The sequence below is a fragment of the Streptopelia decaocto genome (assembly GCF_964273445.1).
Source record: "Streptopelia decaocto genome assembly, chromosome: 1".
In the NCBI taxonomy this organism is placed as follows: domain Eukaryota; kingdom Metazoa; phylum Chordata; class Aves; order Columbiformes; family Columbidae; genus Streptopelia; species Streptopelia decaocto.
In genome coordinates this window covers 119,964,642-119,986,267 of record NC_138663.1, presented here as the reverse complement: position 1 = coordinate 119,986,267, position 21,626 = coordinate 119,964,642, and the positions used below count along the sequence as shown (strand labels likewise).

Sequence of the window (21,626 nt, the reverse complement as noted above, 5' to 3'; positions counted from 1 at the left end):
TACAAGCCCTATATTTGCAAGTAGTAATTTCATTTCTTAATCACGTGTTATATAAAGGGACTGCTGCTATTGATCACTTTTTTTGGACATATTTTGTGTAGCAAGTTCAGTCCTTTATTTCCTAATTTAAAATAAATAACTGATTGTATAATAGAAGAGTAAGAAGATAGAGTTTCCTAGATGAATGCTCCAGGGTCATGCAAGAGAAGAACCACCTTCAACAGACGGGTATTATCTTCTAGTGGATCATTAGATAAATGCCTGGCACTGAACCAGAAATATTTATAGGTAGATTAAATATTTAGAGATGCTGCAGAACTCCTATTACAGCATAGCCTTATGCCAAAATATCTTTGTTCACAGAGAACCCAAACTGGTCTACAGAGGATTAAATTTCTAGTGAAATCTATCAGATAACTGATTCGCCTCTCTGGCCTTGTCTTTATTTACGTGCTTAAGAACCAAATGGCGTTTTGATTTTGCTCTTTTGAAACAACTTTCAAAATGCAGATCATCATGGCATAAAATTCATAATAAACTATCAAGCTATGAACGACAAAAGTACTTCCAAATATAATGGAAAAATTCAAGGTAGTTGTGCCCACTTCAGAATACTTCTGCTGTCTTGAACTTTCTCAGTCAGAAGATTAGAAACAGTAAGAATTTCTTGCAGAATGTAAACATAAGAAAGCAGGGTGAACTGGAAGAGACAAACCTTAATAGTTCACAACATGGTATTTGTAAACAATAATGTGAAATTTTGAAATTATGTAAACCAGCAGGACAGGTACATTTGCAGGGGAGCTGTTTAAATTTTGATGAGAGAAGGAGGCTTAAGGGAGGGAGAAGAGGGATAAAAGTCCCTGCCGTGCAAATAAATCTCTTCAGGAAGTGGTCACAAATCCAAGCAATGTGAAATGCTTTCTTTTTTTTTTTTAATTGTATTAACAGTGTTGGTGAAAGGCCAAGTCACAACCAAGTACTATCGACTACTGTCCAAGCACGGAGGCTGGGTCTGGGTACAGAGCTACGCTACTATTGTGCATAACAGCCGTTCATCACGGCCTCACTGCATAGTGAGTGTCAATTATGTCCTTACGTAAGTCAAAATACTTTGTACCATTATGTGTTATCAGTAATTGATTCATTTTATGTGTTATCAGTAAATGATTCATTACTAATTAAATCCTTTGAGTTTCTTTACTTGTGTCTTCCAGTATCATTCTGTGCTTGCATGTTACAGTCACTTTTCTCTCCTCACATTCTCCTTCTTTTAGTTATATTGAGCTAAAAGACCTACTATTCCCGATTATTAGTTTATACACCATATGCTTGAATGTAATACCACTTATAGCCATTTGCATTACACCCGGACCCCAGTTCTGTGATGGACATCAAAACTGTGCCGATGCTGTCCAGACACAGTGAAAGTTACTGCTACCCAGCAGAGGTCCCAGTGTCAGTTTGTGAGACAGAGACATGGTAGGCAGCATTACCCCTTTCAGGGACAGGCGAATCACCAACGGTTCCCCCACTGGCCTTGGCTTGCACAGATAGTCCACGAAAAAACTACATTCTCTCAATGGCAAGTAGGTCTCAATGAGCTGGTGAACGTAACGGTGGTTTGGACCTGCAGTTTATGAATTCTGGTTCAAATCATGAAGGTATTACAAAACTCTTATCTTGATATAAACCCAAGAGAGACAGAAATCTATATTCAATAAGAGAGATAAGTAACAGTGAAACAGACTGTGACTGAAGAGACCATCTGTGGGGGAGAAATAAAAAAGTGATCATGGGCACCCTTTGTGTTGAATAATGTAAAAAAGCAGGGAACTATACACTCTTTTCTTCTGTCTAAACGAGTCCATTTCTCATGTGGCCTGAAAGTAAGACGCGTTTGCATGATGTCTGTGTTAGGATCACATACGTTTGCATATTACAGTGTTGTCTCTGATACCTGACTTTGGGGGGTTAAAGTATATGTGTTGAGAAACCATAGGGTGTTTCCTTAAACTACTTGAAGTAGACACCCAGCCCTAGGCACACTGGCTAATCCTGCCCTCATTCCTGTACACGTGAGAGACAGCAGTGTGAGGGAAAGACTCAGCCCTGCAACCTGCTCAAGCAACCTGCCTTGTGTCCCATGAACTGGGGCAAGAGATTTGAGTAAAAAGGACACTGTGCCAGAGACATAACAGCATATTCTTGAGTTGAATTTACTTCTAGGTTATTCACCATCAAAAAATGATGGAATTTTGAGAGAGAAGTAGTTTTTTGGGTTTTGTATCTTTTTTTTTTTTCTAGTTATTCTTTCAAAAATATGTTCCACTGTTGCTACTGACAAAACCAGAGGAGATAATTTAATCATCAGAACTGTATCAATTAACATTTCAAAATATGATCTACAGTCTGTTCTTGATGGTTTTTTCCTCTTTTATACAAAAATATGCCTTGTCTATGAGGCAGATAAAACTGAACAGAGCAGAGCAGAAATGAAAATCTAGAGACTGTGAGAAAAACAACATTGCAGCTTCTATGGTCTAGTCACAAGCACATTGTGTTGACAGGAGAGGAACATCGTTTGTTTTCCTTTCCTTGGGGTTAATTGTGAAAGCAGGGCAGAGATCAAATCCTGATTGAGGAGGAGACAGAAGAATTGATCTGTGCCTTTCTATCAGCTGACATGGCCATGATTCGAAACTGCAAGGTGCCATGGGTGGCTGAGGAGAAGTTGGTACAGCTCAGGTTCAGAGAGTGAGGACATTTACTACAAAGATGTTAAAGCAGTTCCCAGTGGAACATTTGTGGTAGACTTGCATGGGGATGAGGTCAGACCACAAAATTCACTGTCTGCTGACATCCTCAGCCTTGCACTGTGGACTCAGTGAAAATTTTGGAAGAATGAAAATGAAAACATTGTGAAAGCTATCGTGTATTTTCAAATGAGCTATTTTGTATTTGTGCAATATATTTGAGTATGTAATTTATTGGACTGTTCTTTTGCAGAGATATTGAGTATAAGGAACTTCAGCTGTCACTGGACCAGGTTACCATTTCTAAGTCACAGTTTTCATGCAGAAACTCAGTCTCTACCTCGCAGGAAACAAGGAAAATAGTAAAACCCAAAAGTAATAAAATGAAGGCAAAACTCAGAACAACGCCTTACCCACAACAGGTAACTTTCTGAGCAAAGTTTACTTCCCAACTATTGCGGGCAGAGTGCTTGGGACAGGATAGAGATCACCCAGAACTGAACTTACTGTAAAACTGACTATAGTAGGCTCTGCTGCAGGAGTGCCCTCGTAAGTAGGAATACAATTTGACCCTTTTGTTCTTGGGGTGGATAGTACAAGTAGTACATACCAACTCTGTCAAGTGATGCAAACACAAAACTTTTTTGGATTTGAAGTATGTAAAGTACTTCAAAACCACTGTGATTTCTTAGTAAAAAGAAGAAAAACATGTACTAAGAATAGCTGTATTGTGAAAATTTGCACTGGTGTAGAATACATCTCATTGACAGACAGAGCTCTTAAAGTCACTTAGGTATTAGTAGTGTCTTTATGCTGGAGAATGCATCGTAAGAATGAATCATAGCAAATACACCACTGTCGTGGGATTTGGAATATCTCTCACTGTCACTGGGTGAGCTAGAACCAGATACGAAAGGCAACTTATGGAGATTGTCCATAAAACCACGTTGATGAGACTGACAACCACCACGAGACATTCTTAGACTCTGCAATGCATATTGCTGGAAGGGGCTACTATTACTTTAAAACAGCAGTGAATGCAGCTAGCATTCAAAACAATGAGAGCCCCAAAAGCATTTGGGGTCTGGAGAAGGGCGTGGGAGAGAGAGTGAAGGGAAAATCATTATAATAGAAGCTGATGCAAAGGACAGATTTTGTCTTCCTACAATTTTAAAGGTTGACATGCCAGTACAGGCAAAGTCATATTCATGGTCTGCTACTCAATTTATCAGTGCTTTCCAGTGCTTAGCAACCACCTTCTGCCCTCTGGGATTTACAGCTGCCTACACTTAGTAGCTAAAATCCAACTGTCAAAATTATCAAATAAACCCTTAACATTAGGATGACAAAAAAGTTTTTTGTTCCCATGCTAAGTGAAGGTAAAGTTACTGTGAAGACAGGGAACTTTAAATGCTTTGGTAAGCCAGTCCCTTTAGCCGGGGAGATTGCAGTTCAATGAGGCCCAGCTTTGGGTGCCTATATGATATATTATGCGGTTTCATATAAAAGTTAGTCATTTAACTCTCTTCCCCTCCATTTTTTTTTCTTTCCCCCAGCAATACAGCTCATTTCAAACAGACAAACTGGAATGCAGCCAGGTGGGAAACTGGCGATCCAGCCCTGCAGTGAATGCTGCCACCATTCAAGAACAAAACTTCCATTCAGAAAACAGTGAACTTTTATATGCCCCGTCATATAGCTTGCCTTTCTCTTACCATTATGGACACTTCCCAGTAGATTCTCATGTCTTCAGTAGCAAAAAGCAAATGCTGCCTTCAAAGTTTGGGCAGCCTCAAGGAGCACCTTGTGAAGTGGCTCGATTTTTCTTGAGTACGCTGCAGACAAATGGAGAATGCCAGTGGCATTATGCCAACTCCTTGGTACCCAACAGCCAGTCACCGTCCAAAAATCTTCCTGATCAGCCAGTGAACATCATCCGACATAATCTTGCGCAGAGTTATGAAGGTGGGTGTCACTTCGAAAAAAGAAAAAAACAAAAGAAAAGCTGTGGGGTGTCAGGGCAAGATTTGTGATTGTAGTTTGAAAACAGGAATTACAAGGTGTTTAGGAAACACAGAAAATCAGAAACAGTGAAGTGTAACAACCACTACGTTTATAGTATTTACATGTACATCCCTCTTCCCATTACCATAAACCTTGATTAGGAATATTATCAAAGCATCAGTAGCAAAAATTGATTTTACCAGAATCACTTTTAGAACAGGGTAGAGATACCACCTCCTTTAATATTGGCACAGTTTACCCTCTTGTTTTGCACTATTGTAGTTATTTAGCAGAATTACTCAGGTAAGTCAGTGCTGACAGCAGAAAAAAACAAATGTGCTTCAGTTCACATATAGAAATTAAAATTAATGTGATCTATTTCCATGTGAAAATCGAAGGTTGACATTTCTGAGTACGAAGTCATTCTGAATGTCTTTACCTTAGAATTACTACAGTGAAAGAGTAAATGAAATGAACTGTCTTCCTGCTTTATTTAAAAATGTCTTCAGTGCTTCTCCCTGATCAACTGCACCATCTCTCTATACAGATGGTCGGCTCAAATACTTTGAAGGAAGCACTGAAGACATTGACTTCTCTGGGGTGGCAAACTATAAGAAATAACCTTGCAAAGCTATAAAGTAACTAAATGTAAACAAGCTCGAGATACGCTCTAATCATTAGATCTCACATATATTACATCTATCTGCATACACCATTTTGACCAGTTAAAAATCACTCATGATGATTGACTGGTTGACATACTGCTATAAAGTTAGATGCAACCACTTATTTCTTCTAGCTTCATTCAGGATGGGATGGAGGAACCAGTAGTGGAAATTTAAAATTAAAAAAGCTAGAAAATATAGGCTCAAGATTCTTGAGTACCAGAAACAAGTATGTATTCACTCAGGGATATGACATTAGGTAACCTAGATCTGAAGGGAATACCTGGGGAAGTTAAAAGCTGAGCTTGCTACATCAGACAGAAGACAGTATCAGACATTGAATGTGTCTCCCACAGAGAAGCAAATAACTTTTGCACAGGGTGTTGTCCTTCACAGGACTGTTTGACCTCACCTAGCTGATTGACCTCACCTAGCTGACTGTAGTATTTTATTTTACTGTTCTGTGTTTAGGTTGAAAATGAGCAAGTCTGAAGCTCTTCTTACAGCCTAGAGCAAGTTAAAGGCGTTTTCCAAGTCCGTGCTTCTTTAATATGCTGCCTTCTTTTTGTTGCTGTTGTGGACAGGGTATGAAAAGAAGTATCTTTAGACCAAAAATAAGAAATGGTTTTATCCTTTCTAAAGCTGGTGTATCTTTCTGGAAAAGGAAAAAAAAATAGCTACATCTTTAAAGGATAAGGATTGAAGTAAATCTTGCAGACTCCCAATGTGTCTGCAGCAACAGAGCTATTGTAGGTGTACAGAAGCCAGATTAGCTTTTGTTCTCGGCTTCTGGGGGAACAGATACTGCGAGACAGACCGAGAAAGTAGATCCACCCCTTGCTGGTCAGAGGGTGCCATCAGAACTGAGAATAGATATGGAAAAAACAGCCTGTTCAGGGAAACCCTGTAAAATTGACCATGGCCATAAAATTTGCCAGAAAGCCCAGTGAGCATAGCAGCAGCCAAGCAATTTACCATCACTTGGTTGATATGGACAGATAACTCCTAGTAAATATATAAAATCAGAAGGATTCCACAGGAATTCTGTTAAAAAATCTTCTAAAAAAACCTGCAAGCATCTGCTGGTATTTTTCAATTTCACCATGCATGCACACCTTCACCAATTTTTATGGTCAGGAAAATGGAGCTGTGATACCAGCAGTTGTTACCTCTGGTTCTACGTCTACTTAAGATTTTGTTGCTTAAGTTGGAATACGTGGGTTCTCTTTTGAGCACAGCTGCATTTTAATGGATGTTTAGCTATTGGGCATTTGATGAAAACTGAATTGGTACAATTAATCCTCTGCAAAGGCACTTAAAATTGTATGCTTTAGGAAGGAAAAAAGAATATGGTCAAACTCAGGCCTGGTCAGAGATCATTGCTTGAGTTCACACATAGTGTTATAAAAGGGGAAAGAAAAATGTAGACTCTGCTGCAAAGAGGATTTATGTCTAGTTGTTCCAGAGTTTGTTTCCTTTTGAGGTAGAATTAGCCCTGTTGTACTTTCGCTGAGGCTGGTGACAGGAGAGAAATCTGAACCTTTGGAAGTGATTTTTTGCTTTGAATTGAAAGGGGCATCTGATCTTCCTTACGTTGTCAACCGCTGCTTTTTCCAGCAGTTCACTGAAAAACTGACAGCCAGTAAGCTTCAAAGCAGAGAGGATCTGCTCAGCGTCATTATTTTCAATCCAAAGGCAATGCCAAATATGACATCTGGCAACCGGGTTGGATGCTAGGCCTCACATCCATAGAGGCATCTGCCAAAAATGCTGTAGACCAGAGACATTTTTCTCTATGGAAAATAGCTTCTTTTGGAGAGATCAGAGATTTTAAGATGATCATGCCAAGCCATCAAAGCTCTGGAAAAGCACGTAGCAGATAAAATTGCCTGCAAATCAGATGCTGCTGCCTCAGAATCTAGTTTCAAAGCTTCTTCCAGTTTTGTTTGTTTTTTTTTTTCAGCTGGCCTAGTCATCAGAAAAGAAACTTCAGAGAAGGCAACCATCTTCCTAGTCAGGGACTTTTCTTTCGTACACTTGAATGGACACATTGCTACTATGGCTACCACAGCACCCACTTGTCACTAAGTTATTCTGTCGGCCAGTCTGTACTAGCTGTGTGAAGCTTAGTGCCACTAATCATGCCAAAACTCAGGAAATGATGAAGAATACTAAGAAAATCTGTGAAAAAGCTCTTGGTTATCTTCCTCCCTGAATCCAACTCCCCAGGTTTAGCCTATGGCTACTGGAAGAAATACAGGACATCTTCTTTGAAAAGTGTATTTCACTAATGGCAAAGAGGTCTTGAAGATCATGTTGTCCTGCTATTGTTTTTGGAGGGAGAAAAATGGAGAACATAGTAACTACAACATCAAGCCATGCCTCAGATCATTTGCAATTAGGGTTCAGGCCAGGAGACAGCATGGGTATTGAGCTGATCTCAAAAATGTCTTTTTCATAGGTATGGACAGTATTAAGATATGTTGCTTCTTCACCTTGTTCGACATGATGAATACCAGCATGCCTTTGTGACACAGGAGTGTGTGACCTGATCAGTACAGCAGCTCTACTCATTCATCTTCAGCAAAACTCCAGAGTGGTTGAGTAGTTGCTCCTTTTCTCTGAAGGCTGTCTTGTACAAAGGATTAGGAAACACACTGAAACATCATGGGCTACATGTCAACATTCAAGTGTTGGCATCTTGTCTTTTTGAAACATAGAGTACACGCTTCTGAGACTAGTGTAGGTCAGAAAGCCCAAGAAAAATTACACAAGGCAAAGCATGCACAAAGAGGCCTTCAGCCCAAAGAAGGTTTTTCACAGATAGGATGCGAAACTCTGCTGATAAGAGCTGCGTACCTTTTGCAGGAAGACCAATGCTGACTTCCAGTCTTTATTTGCTTTAACCTGATTCCAAGATGCCTTTCTTTCATTTTGACTGAAATAGACAGGGGCAATGAGAGAACAAGGAGCGTCTCTAAACTACTAACATCTTGGTAGAGAAAGGAATGTTTGTGAATGAAATACCTTTTCTGCAAGCATCTTTCCCTACAGAGCACCATCTGATCTTTTACCGCACTATGTAAAGGAGATGAGGGAATGCTCCTCACTGCAACACCACATTTGACAAGGGAAAGATCACACTAGTATACTGTAACTATGAATAAACACGATATGTTTTACACCAATACCTGGTAGAGTAGCTTTCCTGTTCCCACTTGGATGGATGGATGCTGAAGTCTGAGCAGACTGTCTGCTGTTGGGGTTCTTATCTCCAGGTTTTCCCCCAACTTGACCAAGCTGCCCCCTGTGCGCCAGCAGAAAGGTAGAGCGACTTGGAAAGAATTAACAGAGACATGAGGCCTGAAAGACTGAGTTCACTGTTGCAGTTGTAGGCTGCTATGGACAGAGGCAGTGTAAGCAGGTACAAAGGGCCTCCCAGAAAGCTCCTATCACTCTGGTATGATATACAACCTTATATGTGGAGTGTATCTACCTCACTTAGCATAGATGAGTTGCTCTGGCAGAAAAGTGGTCTGGAAAGCATCCCAAATTAATGCACTGACGTCAACAACCATAAAGTGTCTTCAGTGCTGGAGAAGTGCAGAATGCACGGGAGCCCCAGGTGCCTGCTGAGGCAGGTGCTCCAGCAGCTGCCCACGTGCCAGATGGGTGGAAGCAATCCTAGGGCGCTGCCCTTCTACAGCAGCACAGAGCAGCCAGTCAGCTATTAACTTCTGTATGAAAAAAACTCTTTCCCAAGGTGCACTTGGGTTTTTGTCTGCAAAGGAAGACACAAGAAGGTTTAAGGCTAACTCCAGTAACTGTTCTGGATGTGAGCAGCCAAAACCTATCGTGCTCTGTTGCACTGCAGACATGACTTGCTTAACTGCTCTAACTCCACAAATGTGCTGACAACTTTAATGGAAGCCTGCAAACAATTAATCAGACCCTTACCTTCTTTGTCAGCAAAAGAGATGAAAACCATGTTTGATAAACAGGATAGAACAAAATGGATAATATCCTGTAAATCTCCAAGTATTCAAATTACCTCTTGGTACCAAGAAGGCAGCCATCAGCCCAGCAGAATTTGAGTTTACCAAAACTAAGATAACAAGACAGAGGCCAGCTGGTAGCTGTGATGCTTCAGATCCTCACAAGCGTGGGCTCTAAAAATGAAAAAGGACAATCTTACATTCAGAGATTAGTGTCATAGAGTAACAATAGTCCATGCTGCACTGAAAGAACAAGCCCATCACTCCTGTGGATTGTCGAGTGGGAAAACCACTAAACCCAGTGTATCAGATTAGATCAACCAAATGAGCTATATATGTCAGTAACTCTCAACACAGATACTTATTTCAAAGTAAGAATGCCAAAGGTAGAGTTAAAATTATAGTAGTATAATTACAGTGGCGAAATTTCTAAGTCACACTCAAGCATGTGGCTGAATCCCTGTTTTGATTTGTGATCTAAGAGGGTCATTTTTCAACAGCTGATGAGAATTCATTTTACTTAGATCTGCATATACTTCTTGGTACAAAATATATACATGGAAATAAAAAAGAATAACTTGAAAGGTTGTTATTTCTAGGAGGGTGGTAGGTTGATCAAGGAAAAAATTAGATCCAGATTCCTGTTTAAATTCTGGTGTTAATTATGTGGTGCAACTCCCTCTGAAATTAATGAATCTGTGCATACAAAAAAAAGGTACAATTGAGCTATTTCTGCTTCCTCTGTTATACATGAAGGCTTTGCCAGTCTACTATAGCACAGGGAATATTTAATTATTAGTGAGTACAGTTACATCAGCAACCACTACAGGAGAACTCCAAAACTTTTTAAGATGTTGAATAAACTTTTTAGAAAAACAGAAAATCCCTTTTACAAAAGGTACTAAGGTTTCCAGGGCTTTCAGTGAGCATAACACAAAATAGAGTTTAGGTTTAATGTGAGAAATTTGGGAAGTGCCTCATTTAACCGTTAACATAAATCTTTCAAATATGCCTTGGAGGAGTAGTATAACTGTCAAACCGTTCATACAAGACAGCAGAAAAAATCAGAACTCGCCTAAATTTAGCCATACTGCACGGGAGTAAACCAGTGGATTTTCTCTTACCATTTGTAGATAGGAGTGTACAAAATGGAAAAGCTGTATAAGCCAAGCAGAAGATGACAACAGATGACAACTTCAAGACTTCACCTAACATGCAGAAACTTAAGATAAAATTAAGATTACTTAGTATATTTTAGAGAAAAAGCCTGACTAGAAATCCTAGGTTCATATTCTCTTCAAAACTTAAGAACCTAGCTTTTGATTTTCCATGCATACCCAGTTTAGTACTCCCACATTCAAACGAATATTCTCAGTGTATGTTGTAAATTACATTTATGTTAGACATACATCTTTATTATATATTACCTTAAAAGCAGAGAGACAGCATTACTCAAGAAGTGTTTCTGTTGCTTTTCAACAGATATTTTTAATATCTGATGCTAGTTTTTCAAACAGGATTATATTAATAATGACAGTGATTTGTAATTATTCAGTCAAATAAACAAATGGGCATTTCACATGGAAAAACTTCTCAGAATTGTTCAACACTGTCGGTCCTTCGGAATGGGTTGGGTTCGTTTTTTTTTTTTCATTTTTCAATAATGTCTTAAAGAGAATTATCCAAGCCACTGAAGCAAATGGGAATGTCTCTGATGTCTTCAGTGGGACTTGGATCTGGCCCAAACCAAGCGGGTATTAAGGTTCGGTCATAAAATGTGTTATAGTCTAACTATTATTTGAGCTCATTGTCAGTAATTAACATGTTTTCTCTTTTCTGCAAGTGCCCGTACCAAACAGAAGATACAGCCAAGATGTTCTGTCTGACAACTTTACAAGCTGCACAGCGTCCATGCCAGGCAGCAGATACAAAGAAGAGATTTATGATTCCGGCATCATGAAATCCAACAAAATAGAAAACAGGATTCAGCCACCTCACCACCTCATTAAAGAAGAAAACAAATTAGCTTTTAACAGAGAACTACAAGAAAAAATGAGCATTAATGAAAGTTCTTTTTCAAACTCAATAGCCAACTCCTTGCTGCCAAAATCAGAATGTTTCCAGTCCAAAGCTATAGGACAACTAAGTCATCTCTTGCCAATGCCCTCAGTATATGAGCAAACAAGAAGGATTTGTATGAAGGAACCCAAATATGGGCATATCAGTCACCATGCTTCAAATCTAGATGAACTGGACAGTGATGAGAGAATGACTGTGAAGCTCAATCATGACTCTGAAAGCGAACGTGTGATGGAAGCGAGACCTTCTGGACAAGTTCCATTTGTGCTTCTAAATTATCACCATGTTTTAGCCAAACATGGTACATTTCAAACTTCATCATGTACAGCGACAGGACATGTAGGAGAAAATTACGGATACAACTCTGAGGAAGTAAATACATTTATTTACAAAAACCAAAGCCCCTCATCAACTTCTTCTCCAGAAACCCACAAGGAATCTGCACTACCCCATTATATTGGAACTTCTGTAATAATAGCCAATGGAAGGTGACGGTAACAGAGGAGTATTTACACTTAATTAAGAAGCCAAAGTGTGATGATTTGCAAAAAGCATGAGAGAACATGGTTTCATTTACTGAGCATAGCTGAGGGTCAATGAGGGACAGACTCGTGTGTTACCGGCAAGCCACGTGTAACAAAAGTACCTTCAAGGTCAGGAAAAACCCCTACATCTAGCTTCCATGCTTCGTTGTCACAGATTAAGCTCTGGTGCCAGTGAGAAGACATGTTACAGATCTTATTTTTGTTATTTTATAGTGTGCAACAAAATTAAATGATAGGTGTTATATGCAGAGATTTATATGAAGAACATTTTTTTCCTTAATCCCTCCTTCTTGAAATACATTCAAAATTTTTTTATCAATCATTAACTATACACTCTAGTTTAGGTATTTTTGACAAACTGTGTGAAACCTTGCATCAACTCTCCATCCAGGTGTTAAACACCTTGAAAAATGAACTTTGTTTAAAGAGTGGTGATTTTTAGTATCCATAATACAGCTGTACTAACTAAACAGAACTCTGTTTGGAAAAAGCTTATTTATTAATTATCCAGAAGATTTTTAACTAAATAAATCAAATCCAGATTTGATTTAGTTAACATAGATTTCAGTGTTCTGAGATTGTTACCACCACCACTTAACTCAACAAGGAACGATATGACAAATTAGTACATACAAAGACGTGTATTAAAGGGTTACAGGTCTTGTCATGGCAAATTGGGACAAATCATATAGTGGGAACTACAGATTACTCCTTATGAAATGTTGTAATGAGAAAAAGAAACTTCTAAAAAGTGCGTTTCACTGAGTATTCTGGGAGAAGGCTGTGCAGACTTCCAAACCAGCTAGTCAAAAATATGTCTTAATAGCACCAGAAATGCTTTCTTTATAGTCAAGGGAATAATGGACATTTATGCTTTATTTTAAACTTACCAGTAGCCTTCTGAAGTTTGAAAGGTTCAGCTTTTAACACACTGAACTCCCTTAAGCATAAATCTCATTGTCAACACAAAGGTAAGATTAATATTTGATTTGTAATAAACTGTCGCAGCAAAAAGAATACAGCACACATCTACATTTTGCCCAGCCTATTAGGGAGAGATTTTCCCCCTTTTTTTACTTCTTTGGGAAGCTTACAAACAAGGAGACGTAGGGATTTGTGTTTCATTGACAGTAGTCAGTCCACTTTGTTTTTCAACCACTTTCCCAAATTGCCTTTGTGTGCTCTTGATAAAACAACAAATGGATCCCTAAATAATCACTGTAAATATCAACGATAAAGGTTGGACATCAGAGCCAGCTATACTTAGCTATATTCCTCAGCCCAATTCAAGATTAGTTTACATTTTCAAACCTTTCTTTCTCTTATCAGACTCTCTCTAAGGAGACCTTCGCTAAAGAAAATGCTTACCTGGCTTGTGCAATATGGAAAAATGCTCATGGATTGCACCTTCTCAGATTAAAATGTAATGAAATACACATTTTTAAAATTACATGTTCTCAATCTTTTATATGCAACAATAATATTCAGTCACCTCCTTGTACCACAGAATCACAGAATGTTAGAGATTGGAAGGGACCTCAAAAGATCACCTAATCCAATCCCCCTGCTGGAGCAGGAACACCCAGATGAGGCTACACAGGGATGTGTCCAGGCGGGTTTTGAATGTCTCCAGAGAAAAAGACTCCACAGCCTCCCTGGGCAGCCTGTTCCAGTGCTCTGAGTACACAAAATACTTTAAAAACATATATTTGAAAACAATCTTCAGTATTTTTAGTGCTTCCTAATAAAAGGTTAACAGAGGAGGCTTTATTATGAAGATAAATTGATGTTCACTTGGAAGAGGACAGTTGTCTCACTTCATTTGCTAAAAAAGTATGAAAAGTATCTTCTGTGATAAATATAGCATAAAATACCTAATCAGCCATTACCAGAATACTGACTTTAAAAAAAAAGTGCAGAACCAAACCAGCATATTCAGTCCCTCAGTATAGCTGCACTCCTTGGTTCCTCTAAAGCCAGAGAAGTGAGCAAGTCTACAGAAGCATTATGAGTGAAGATTGCTGATGTTCTGACTTTATAAATTGAAGTGATGAGACACAAGGTGGTTTTACAGCGGCTTTAGTTAACAGCCCTCCCAGCCAGCATTACTATTAAATGGGCCCTTGAAAGGTACAATCATGGTACAATTATGCTAAGGCTTGTATGTTAATTTTGCTAAATTAAAACCATGCCCTATAAAGGAGTAACTGACATTGTTTGCATCATTAAAAAGAAACCTGATGCACAACTCTCATACTACACATTTCTCTGTACCTCATTAGTGGCACTGCAGCACACAAAGTCAATCTGGTGCATTTTTCTGTTCTTGTAAGTACTTCTCACTATAAAAACATGTTTTCAGGAACGTACAAATTAGGCTTTGGTTAAAAAAAAGCCATTGACATTTTTCAGTAAAATACCACAAAATATTTTTCCAGTGTCTACCTTGTTATTCACACTTCCAGGCCTTATTCAATGAGCCCGAGCAGAGGAGGTGTTCCATCATTCTCACGCAGATGTTTTTGCAGTATATGATATTCAGGTACATGAACTTCCTCTGTTAGGCAATAATGACTCAATTATGCATTCACATATGATAATACAGGCTAAGTTTAGGAAAAAGCTGTGATTAAAAAAGCAAATGTGTGAAACATGTTTCCCGCCATTCCAAAGCAGAAACAGCAAATGCACATTCACATCTGGAATGTGAGCAAATTATATTGAGAGAAAAATATGACTTTTAGTCAGTTAAGCTACAGATGTTCATAGCACACTCGTACTGCAGCTTGCAGCACAGCCATTGACAGTGGCAGTGTTTTTAATAACTGAAATAAAAAAGGTCACAGAAAGGGAGTGTGAATTGGAATATATTGTGAAAAATAACCTCATTTCTCTCTACTGTACATGTTTGAGTGACTACAGATACCTTTGTCATGCGACTTGATAGGATTTTAACTCTTAGGGGAGTTCAGACCTGACAAGGAAATTACATGGAGAATGTGAGAGAGAAGGAGAGCAGGAGGGGGAATATTTTACCAAAACATTAATCCCATACTGAGGTCTCAAATTTTTTGTCCCATCAATAACAGAACACTACAGAAACACTACAATGTAAATAAGGTGATAAGGGAACAGACTTCTCTTCAGGTCACAGTAGCCCTGTCATTTGAAAAAGGGTATCGAAGTAATTGAATGAAATTAAGCACAGCGGACAATAGGGGTAAAACTGGAGAATACATCACTGAGATGAAGTGCAAATGAATGGGAAACCTGCCAGAATACCAGTATTTCTCTAAAAATCACAAGACAGGACACCAAGTATTTTTTCAGCATTTCAGTCATACTTCAAAAACAACACAGAGAAAATTTTATTATTCCATTTTTTTCCTGAACATTAGATTTTGCTTTTTTTATATGATGCAGATAAAAGCTATTTGGCAAATGTAGGTGAAAAAGCACGCAAACCAAACAAACTATTAATGCTCAGAATTATATATGTATTCCCTAAAAATGTAAAGCATTTTTGCTTATTTATTATGTAAAACAAAACTGTTAAAATGTTAATAAAATCCTGTAGCCAAAGGAAAAGTGAGTTGGATTTCTTCTTTAATTACAAAACATGGGGTTTCACAAAGAATAATGCTGTACATTTGAAGATTTATTTCAACTGTAATACATACTATATTTGACAGTTAATGTACTATAAAATACAAGGATTTAAAAAAAAATTACTGTATTGCAGCCACGTTGCATTTTAAAGGAAGACTCCTGGAGAACTGAAAATAACCCAGAATCACTAATGAAACGCGCTAATGCAAGATGCTCAAACACAACATCAGTTTCCAATTCCTCCTTGCAGCTCTTTTTTCTCAATTGTGTGCGACGTGACCGCAGCCTGCGGCTCGCCAGCGTTTTCTGACCCCTGTTCTTTCCTCAGTCCAGATTTAATTTCTGTGGTGTCTGATCAGCGCAGTGCAACACTGTGGCAACCGATGCATGCAAATGCCTTTATCACACCAGTTACCCCCAGGAACCAGGTCTTTGTGGCACAAATCTTGTTCACAATTGATATTAAGCTGTAATTCATTTATATATATATATATATATATATATATAGCTACTGTATATTCCAAAGTAGTTGCAGAGAGTAATTTTTTAGACTGCTGATGTCTGGTAGCTGACTCAGAAAAAGCAAAGGAATTAAAAAAATGGTTGTACAATGAAGCAGCACCATAAAGAATGAAATGCTTTAATATTATTTTTAGGTAATAGCCCTTGAAGTAGATTATGTTTGTTGGATATACTTTTTAAAATGCTCTGAAGCCTTATAAAACCTTTTATTAGAAGTGAGATGTACTGCTTGGACTCTTAATGTTAAGTATGTCATTACTTTTTCAAATCTTTGGAAACAGCACTGGTGCGCACTGGAGATGACCCGCTTACTCCTTCTGAACACAGACACATGCCGACACCCCCAGCTTGCTCTGCAGAAGTTTTCCTTACAATAAAGAATCTCTACAAATATTTTCACAATGTGTAATAAGAAATGCTATAGCAGCGTCCAGGAGGAAATAAATGAAGTCACAGAAATATGGACACCATAAAAACTGGTTTTTGAAAGCACTTCATCAAGAAAATAGTTTAAGATATGACATCAGCCTCACAGTGGAAGAGGTGCTTTACTCATCCAGACAGCTGAATGAAATGAAACATTTTCAGTGCATTACTGCTGGATCTGGAGTTGTCTGATTCTCTCCATACCTATGTCCAGAGACACTCTACACCACATTAGTCTGTCGTACATAAAGAACAATAATAACAATGTTTTCCACACAAAAACATTGTGGCTTTCTGGGTGAGCCAAGTTTGGAATAAAAAGGGTAAGGCTAATGGTTGCGCTCCCCACCTACCTGAACGTGCATGTGGCACAGGAAGGTTCACGGGCTTTCTCGACAGAACGGCTGTTGTCGCAAGGACCTTATGCAGCTGCCTGCTACACAATGGGAATTTTCTTTCATTCTTCTGAAGGAAAGGTCAGGTTTGTGCCAAATGCTTCATCCAACTCACGGTTGTTCCCTCAAGACAATAGGTATTTTATACACACAGAATTGGCCACTAAAAAGTTGAGGCAAAGGAGTACATTCCCAGAGCACCCACCCATGCGCTGACACATCCACACCTGGTTAGTTCTCATGTGCAGAAAGGAAGTTCAACGTGAAGTTTCTTTCCAATGCAAAAACTTTCAGAATAATTTTACAATTCAAAATAAGAATAGAACAAGATTTTCTTTAAGAAGGCTACAAAGAAATCCAGAAGTAACAACAGCAACCATTAATATACTGCAGGATTTTACTGTCAAAAAATCCATCTGCCTGCTGCTCAGACACTGTGGTAGTGCAGCTGAGTGAAGGTTTGCAGGTCCATTCTGCCCTTCACACAGGAATGTGTTTTATCATTTCCCCCGTCATTCTTCTACAGCACCTGTCCCTAGTGAAGGAAGAGTGTGTTTTAAGGAAGCAATTCAAATCAAAACCTGATGGATGACCTGGTCATTAAAAGAAATTACTACAGGCACTCGACAATCTATTTGGAATATGAGCAAAACCAAAGGTGCTTCCCACAGGCACACCCTTCAGTACCAAAAGACAGACAGTGTTCTAGCTACAAATCCTAGGTTGATGTGCAGATCTAAAGTTTTGTAAAGCTGTGGTTGGAAAAACAGTACCAGAGCTATGCTTTCCACTGCTGACCCACAGCAGCACACGCTGCTCACAAGCTGCTTGAAGGAAAAGGTAGACAAGGGAGATGCACAAGGAAGATGAGAGTGTGCATATGCACACATGCATTTTTAATAGATGTATATATAAATGGGCTCTTTTTAAAACGTAAACCTTAAAAATTCAGGCTTGAGTTTCATTTGATTATAGTATGCACCAATATTTGACTCAGAATTAAGGTAGCTGCCAAAAATTAACAGCCCGATGCAGTTTTGAAAGCATGTGGTGGGAAAAAAGCAAAAACTGGTGTTCATGTGTATCATCTTAACTATGCCAATTAACAGCTGTCTACACTCCCCTGTGCAGTTCTATGAAGTATTGGTGCGCAGTGTCATATGATGTGGATCATGGGGGAAAACAAAACAGCAGGGGATGGGCAACCAGGCACACAGACAAATCTACTGTGATATGGAGCATAAAATCCTAAATGTAACAGGGACAACTTAATTTCTAGCGCTTGCTGCCAAACCACCTAAACCCTAATATGTGAGGATTGCTCTAAATTACCATTACAGACTGGTTTCCTTGTTTTAAGACTTCTTGGCTTTGTAACTGAAACAATTTACTAACATGTTCGGATTGTTTATGAGGTGAACTTTAACCCACAAACCCCCATTTCTGGCTAGTAGACAGAAGTCCTTTGTGGAAACCAATTTGGCTGATCCACCTTCAGCAGGGACAAGGTAACGCAATAAGTAGTGCTGCCCACTTGAGGAAATGAAGCTGGCCACGTCACACCTATGACAAACTTTTCATTTGCAGAGAACTGTTTGAAGTGCTGTGGTGGCCGAGTCTCCTGCCACAAATTCACCTTGCTCAGAAGAAAAACCTGACAAGCTGCCATGGCACGGAAGCTCCCATGGGCCTACGTTGTGCTGCTTTCCAATCACGACCAAGCTATTATGCCCAACCCAGAACTGTGCAGCCAGCCCCCAAAAACATTTAGTTTCAGGTCAGCAGATGTTAAACCTCTTGCTTTTAATGGTTAGCAGCAAAAGCTGCTGCCCTGCTTTGGGCAAGGGGGTGACAACAGAAACAGTGGAAGAGAATTTGGACACCATGTGTTTCTCTTTTTCACTGCAGTAGTTGTTATGGCAGGGATTTTAAGAGTGGGGCATTTTTCTCTTACTTATTTGCTTAGCTTCATTAGTATTAAAATATAATTACTATTAAATTGTACACTATTTAGACTTCCCTATCCTGACATGGGATTCTATAATAACCTGTATAAGATGATTTCAACTAGGTGATACGCTGCTCCAGTGAGCTGTTATTACAGGGACTAAAGGTTCTTGGAAGACTATGATTCAAAGGAGATATGAGATGATTTATTCAGATTCCGTTGAATAAGAGCAGAGTACAAATAATTTGCATAACCAAATGCTAACAGAAAACTCCCCAGAATCTCAAGGCAGCCATGAGGGAGTTGCAGACCTGACACCAAAGCACAGGATGGTAAACATTTGTACAGGCACAAACGCAGAACCAAATCAGCTAGGCTCTACTTAGACCTGAATCTAAACGCAGTGGGAATCTCAGTAATTCCAAAATATTTGATGAACTCTTGCAGTTGTTTCGACCACAGACAATGCATAAACTGGAATTTATTTTTAAAAAACTATAGCAAAAATATAAATATTGTACTGCATTGTGCTAAAGCACAATAAAAACACAGAGACACAAAAAGGAAATATTTAGCCACTTCAGTTTCTCAAATACAGTGTGTAATTGAAAAGAAAGTTCTGTTCTTTGCAAGGTACTCCTTTGCAATCAGTCTCCTTTTAAAGAATAGATGCTTACAAAGAATGGCAACATAGGTGTGTCTTAAAGTTAATACGAAAGAACAAAGGCCTTTAGCAATGAGATAATTACCTCTTCTTAATGGTTGAAGTTACTCATGCCAAAGAACAAAGATATCAGAAAATCAGAGGCAAAAAAATAATCAAGCTATCGACCACCCTTCCCACCTTTAAGCAAGTTCAGCTGCTTGCTGCCAAATACTAAAGAGCCTCTTTTTGCATTGTGAGCTCTGAGGATGACTAATGCTTTGGGACTACAAGGTTTCTTAGCATGTCAAAGGAGTTGCCATCTGGGTGCACAGATTCCACACCTTTGCCTTCTTCATGAACTTGAAGGAATCCATAGTCATCTATCCCAACTATCCAGGCCATCGGGCCCTCCTCGTGGTAGAGACGGACTTGCTTACCACTGCAAATAAAGAGAAACAGACAGTTAGGAATTAATTGGTGGACACTGCACATACAATTAAAAATAGCTTAGAGGGGTCCCTCAGTTCAAGGAGGACAGGGAACTGCTGGAGAGGCTCCAGCGCAGGGCAACAAAGATGATTAAGGGAGTGGAGCATCTCCCTTATGAGGAAAGGCTGAGGGAGCTGGGTCTCTTTAGCTTGGAGGAGACTGAGGGGTGACCTCATTAATGTTTATAAATATGTAAAGGGTGAGTGTCAGGAGGATGGAGCCAGGCTCTTCTTGACAACCAATGCAGGACAAGGGGTAATGGGTTCAAACTGGAACACAAGAGCTTCCACTTAAGTTTGAGAAGAAACTTCTTCTCAGTGAGGGTAACAGAGCACTGGAACAGGCTGCCCAGGGAGGTTGTGGAGTCTCCTACTCTGGAGACATTCAAAACCCGCCTGGACACCTTCCTGTGTAACCTCATCTAGGTGTTCCTGCTCCGGCAGGGGGATTGGACCAGATGATCTTTCGAGGTCCCTTCCAATCCCTAACACTCTGTGATTCTGTGACTAATGTCTAGCAGAATATTTTTATTTCCCACTTCACTGGTTCTTTACAGAGAATGATTTTCAGCAGCATTTTCTACCTGCTTTATTTATAAAATACATGAGTACAGCAGCTTCATCACTAGCTAAAAAAATAATTCCCGATTCCCTTTGTTTTGAGATGATACAGATAAAATACCTAGAATCATTCTTTAACTCATGACAGTCCTTTGATTTTACTATGTGCTATTTCTGTTCTCCTCTAAAAAATTACACCCTACTTGGGAGTATATCTTAATGAAATCACTAGTATTAAAGGCAATCTAGTAGAAAAAGACAATATCTGTGATTTCTCTCCAACTTTCTTAAAAGAAAGCTCAAGAAGAACATTATACTTACCTGTGTACCCAGTACTTGTAGTAACGGGGAAGAACGCCATTGGGCCCTTTCTCCTGAAAAATATCTATCAGCCTCTCCAGCACGGTCACAGTTCTTGCAATGAGACAGTCTGTTGTTAAAGGCTTCAGCTTTGTCCCCTCTTCCTTATTGAATTTTGTGATGAGATCGTTGATGCATATGGTGGGGTTGCTGTTATTCACATTAAATCCAAAGCCTGAAGAAGACAAACCAAAAGAAGAGGATGCGATCTGTAAATATGAACACTTTGTTACCACCAGAAAGTGCTTTATTAACTACTTGATAGAATTCTCGCTAAGAATGTTTCCAGTAGCTGTTTTTCTTCACTCTCTTACACCTTTAAATCTTTCTACTTGTGTAATTACAAATCTCAGCCCAGATTTTACTTGTTCTTTGCCCTTAAAATGCCTCCTCAGAACTGCAGAAGCAAATCCAGCGCAGGCTTTCAACAAGACACCATCCTGTCAATGAGACAGTAAGTGGTAACTTGCATGCTGGTTACAATAACATCAAAGTGATAAATTCTTTTACTCCCTGGAAGCTGACAGATCACTAGCTAATTGAGAGTAAATCATTGGTCATACTCTATGATGGAGTTCTACTTCACAGTCTAAAAAGTAATTAAGAGAACTTTCTGTTTGCGACAGT

At 39.1% G+C, this 21,626-nt stretch overlaps 2 protein-coding genes across 4 annotated transcripts in view; one reads left to right on the top strand and one right to left on the bottom strand.

Annotated features, from left to right (window-relative positions):
* The window catches only part of SIM2 (SIM bHLH transcription factor 2), a 64,360-nt gene extending 48,872 nt beyond the window's left edge, over positions 1-15,488 (top strand). For both annotated transcript variants that reach the window (XM_082058728.1, XM_082058729.1), the window contains exons 8-11: positions 952-1,099; positions 3,010-3,178; positions 4,313-4,721; positions 11,264-15,488. In XM_082058728.1, the coding sequence (XP_081914854.1) occupies positions 952-1,099; positions 3,010-3,178; positions 4,313-4,721; positions 11,264-11,991 (1,454 nt within the window). In that variant the 3' untranslated portion in view covers positions 11,992-15,488. The remainder of the gene's footprint in view (positions 1-951; positions 1,100-3,009; positions 3,179-4,312; positions 4,722-11,263) is intronic.
* Positions 15,489-15,633: 145 nt separating this feature from the next.
* The window catches only part of HLCS (holocarboxylase synthetase), a gene marked incomplete at its 5' end in the record, with an annotated part of 122,463 nt that continues 116,470 nt past the window's right edge, over positions 15,634-21,626 (bottom strand). For both annotated transcript variants that reach the window (XM_082058514.1, XM_082058515.1), the window contains 2 exons: positions 15,634-20,029; positions 20,961-21,174. In XM_082058514.1, coding sequence (XP_081914640.1) covers positions 19,861-20,029; positions 20,961-21,174 — 383 coding nt within the window. In that variant the 3' untranslated portion in view covers positions 15,634-19,860. The remainder of the gene's footprint in view (positions 20,030-20,960; positions 21,175-21,626) is intronic.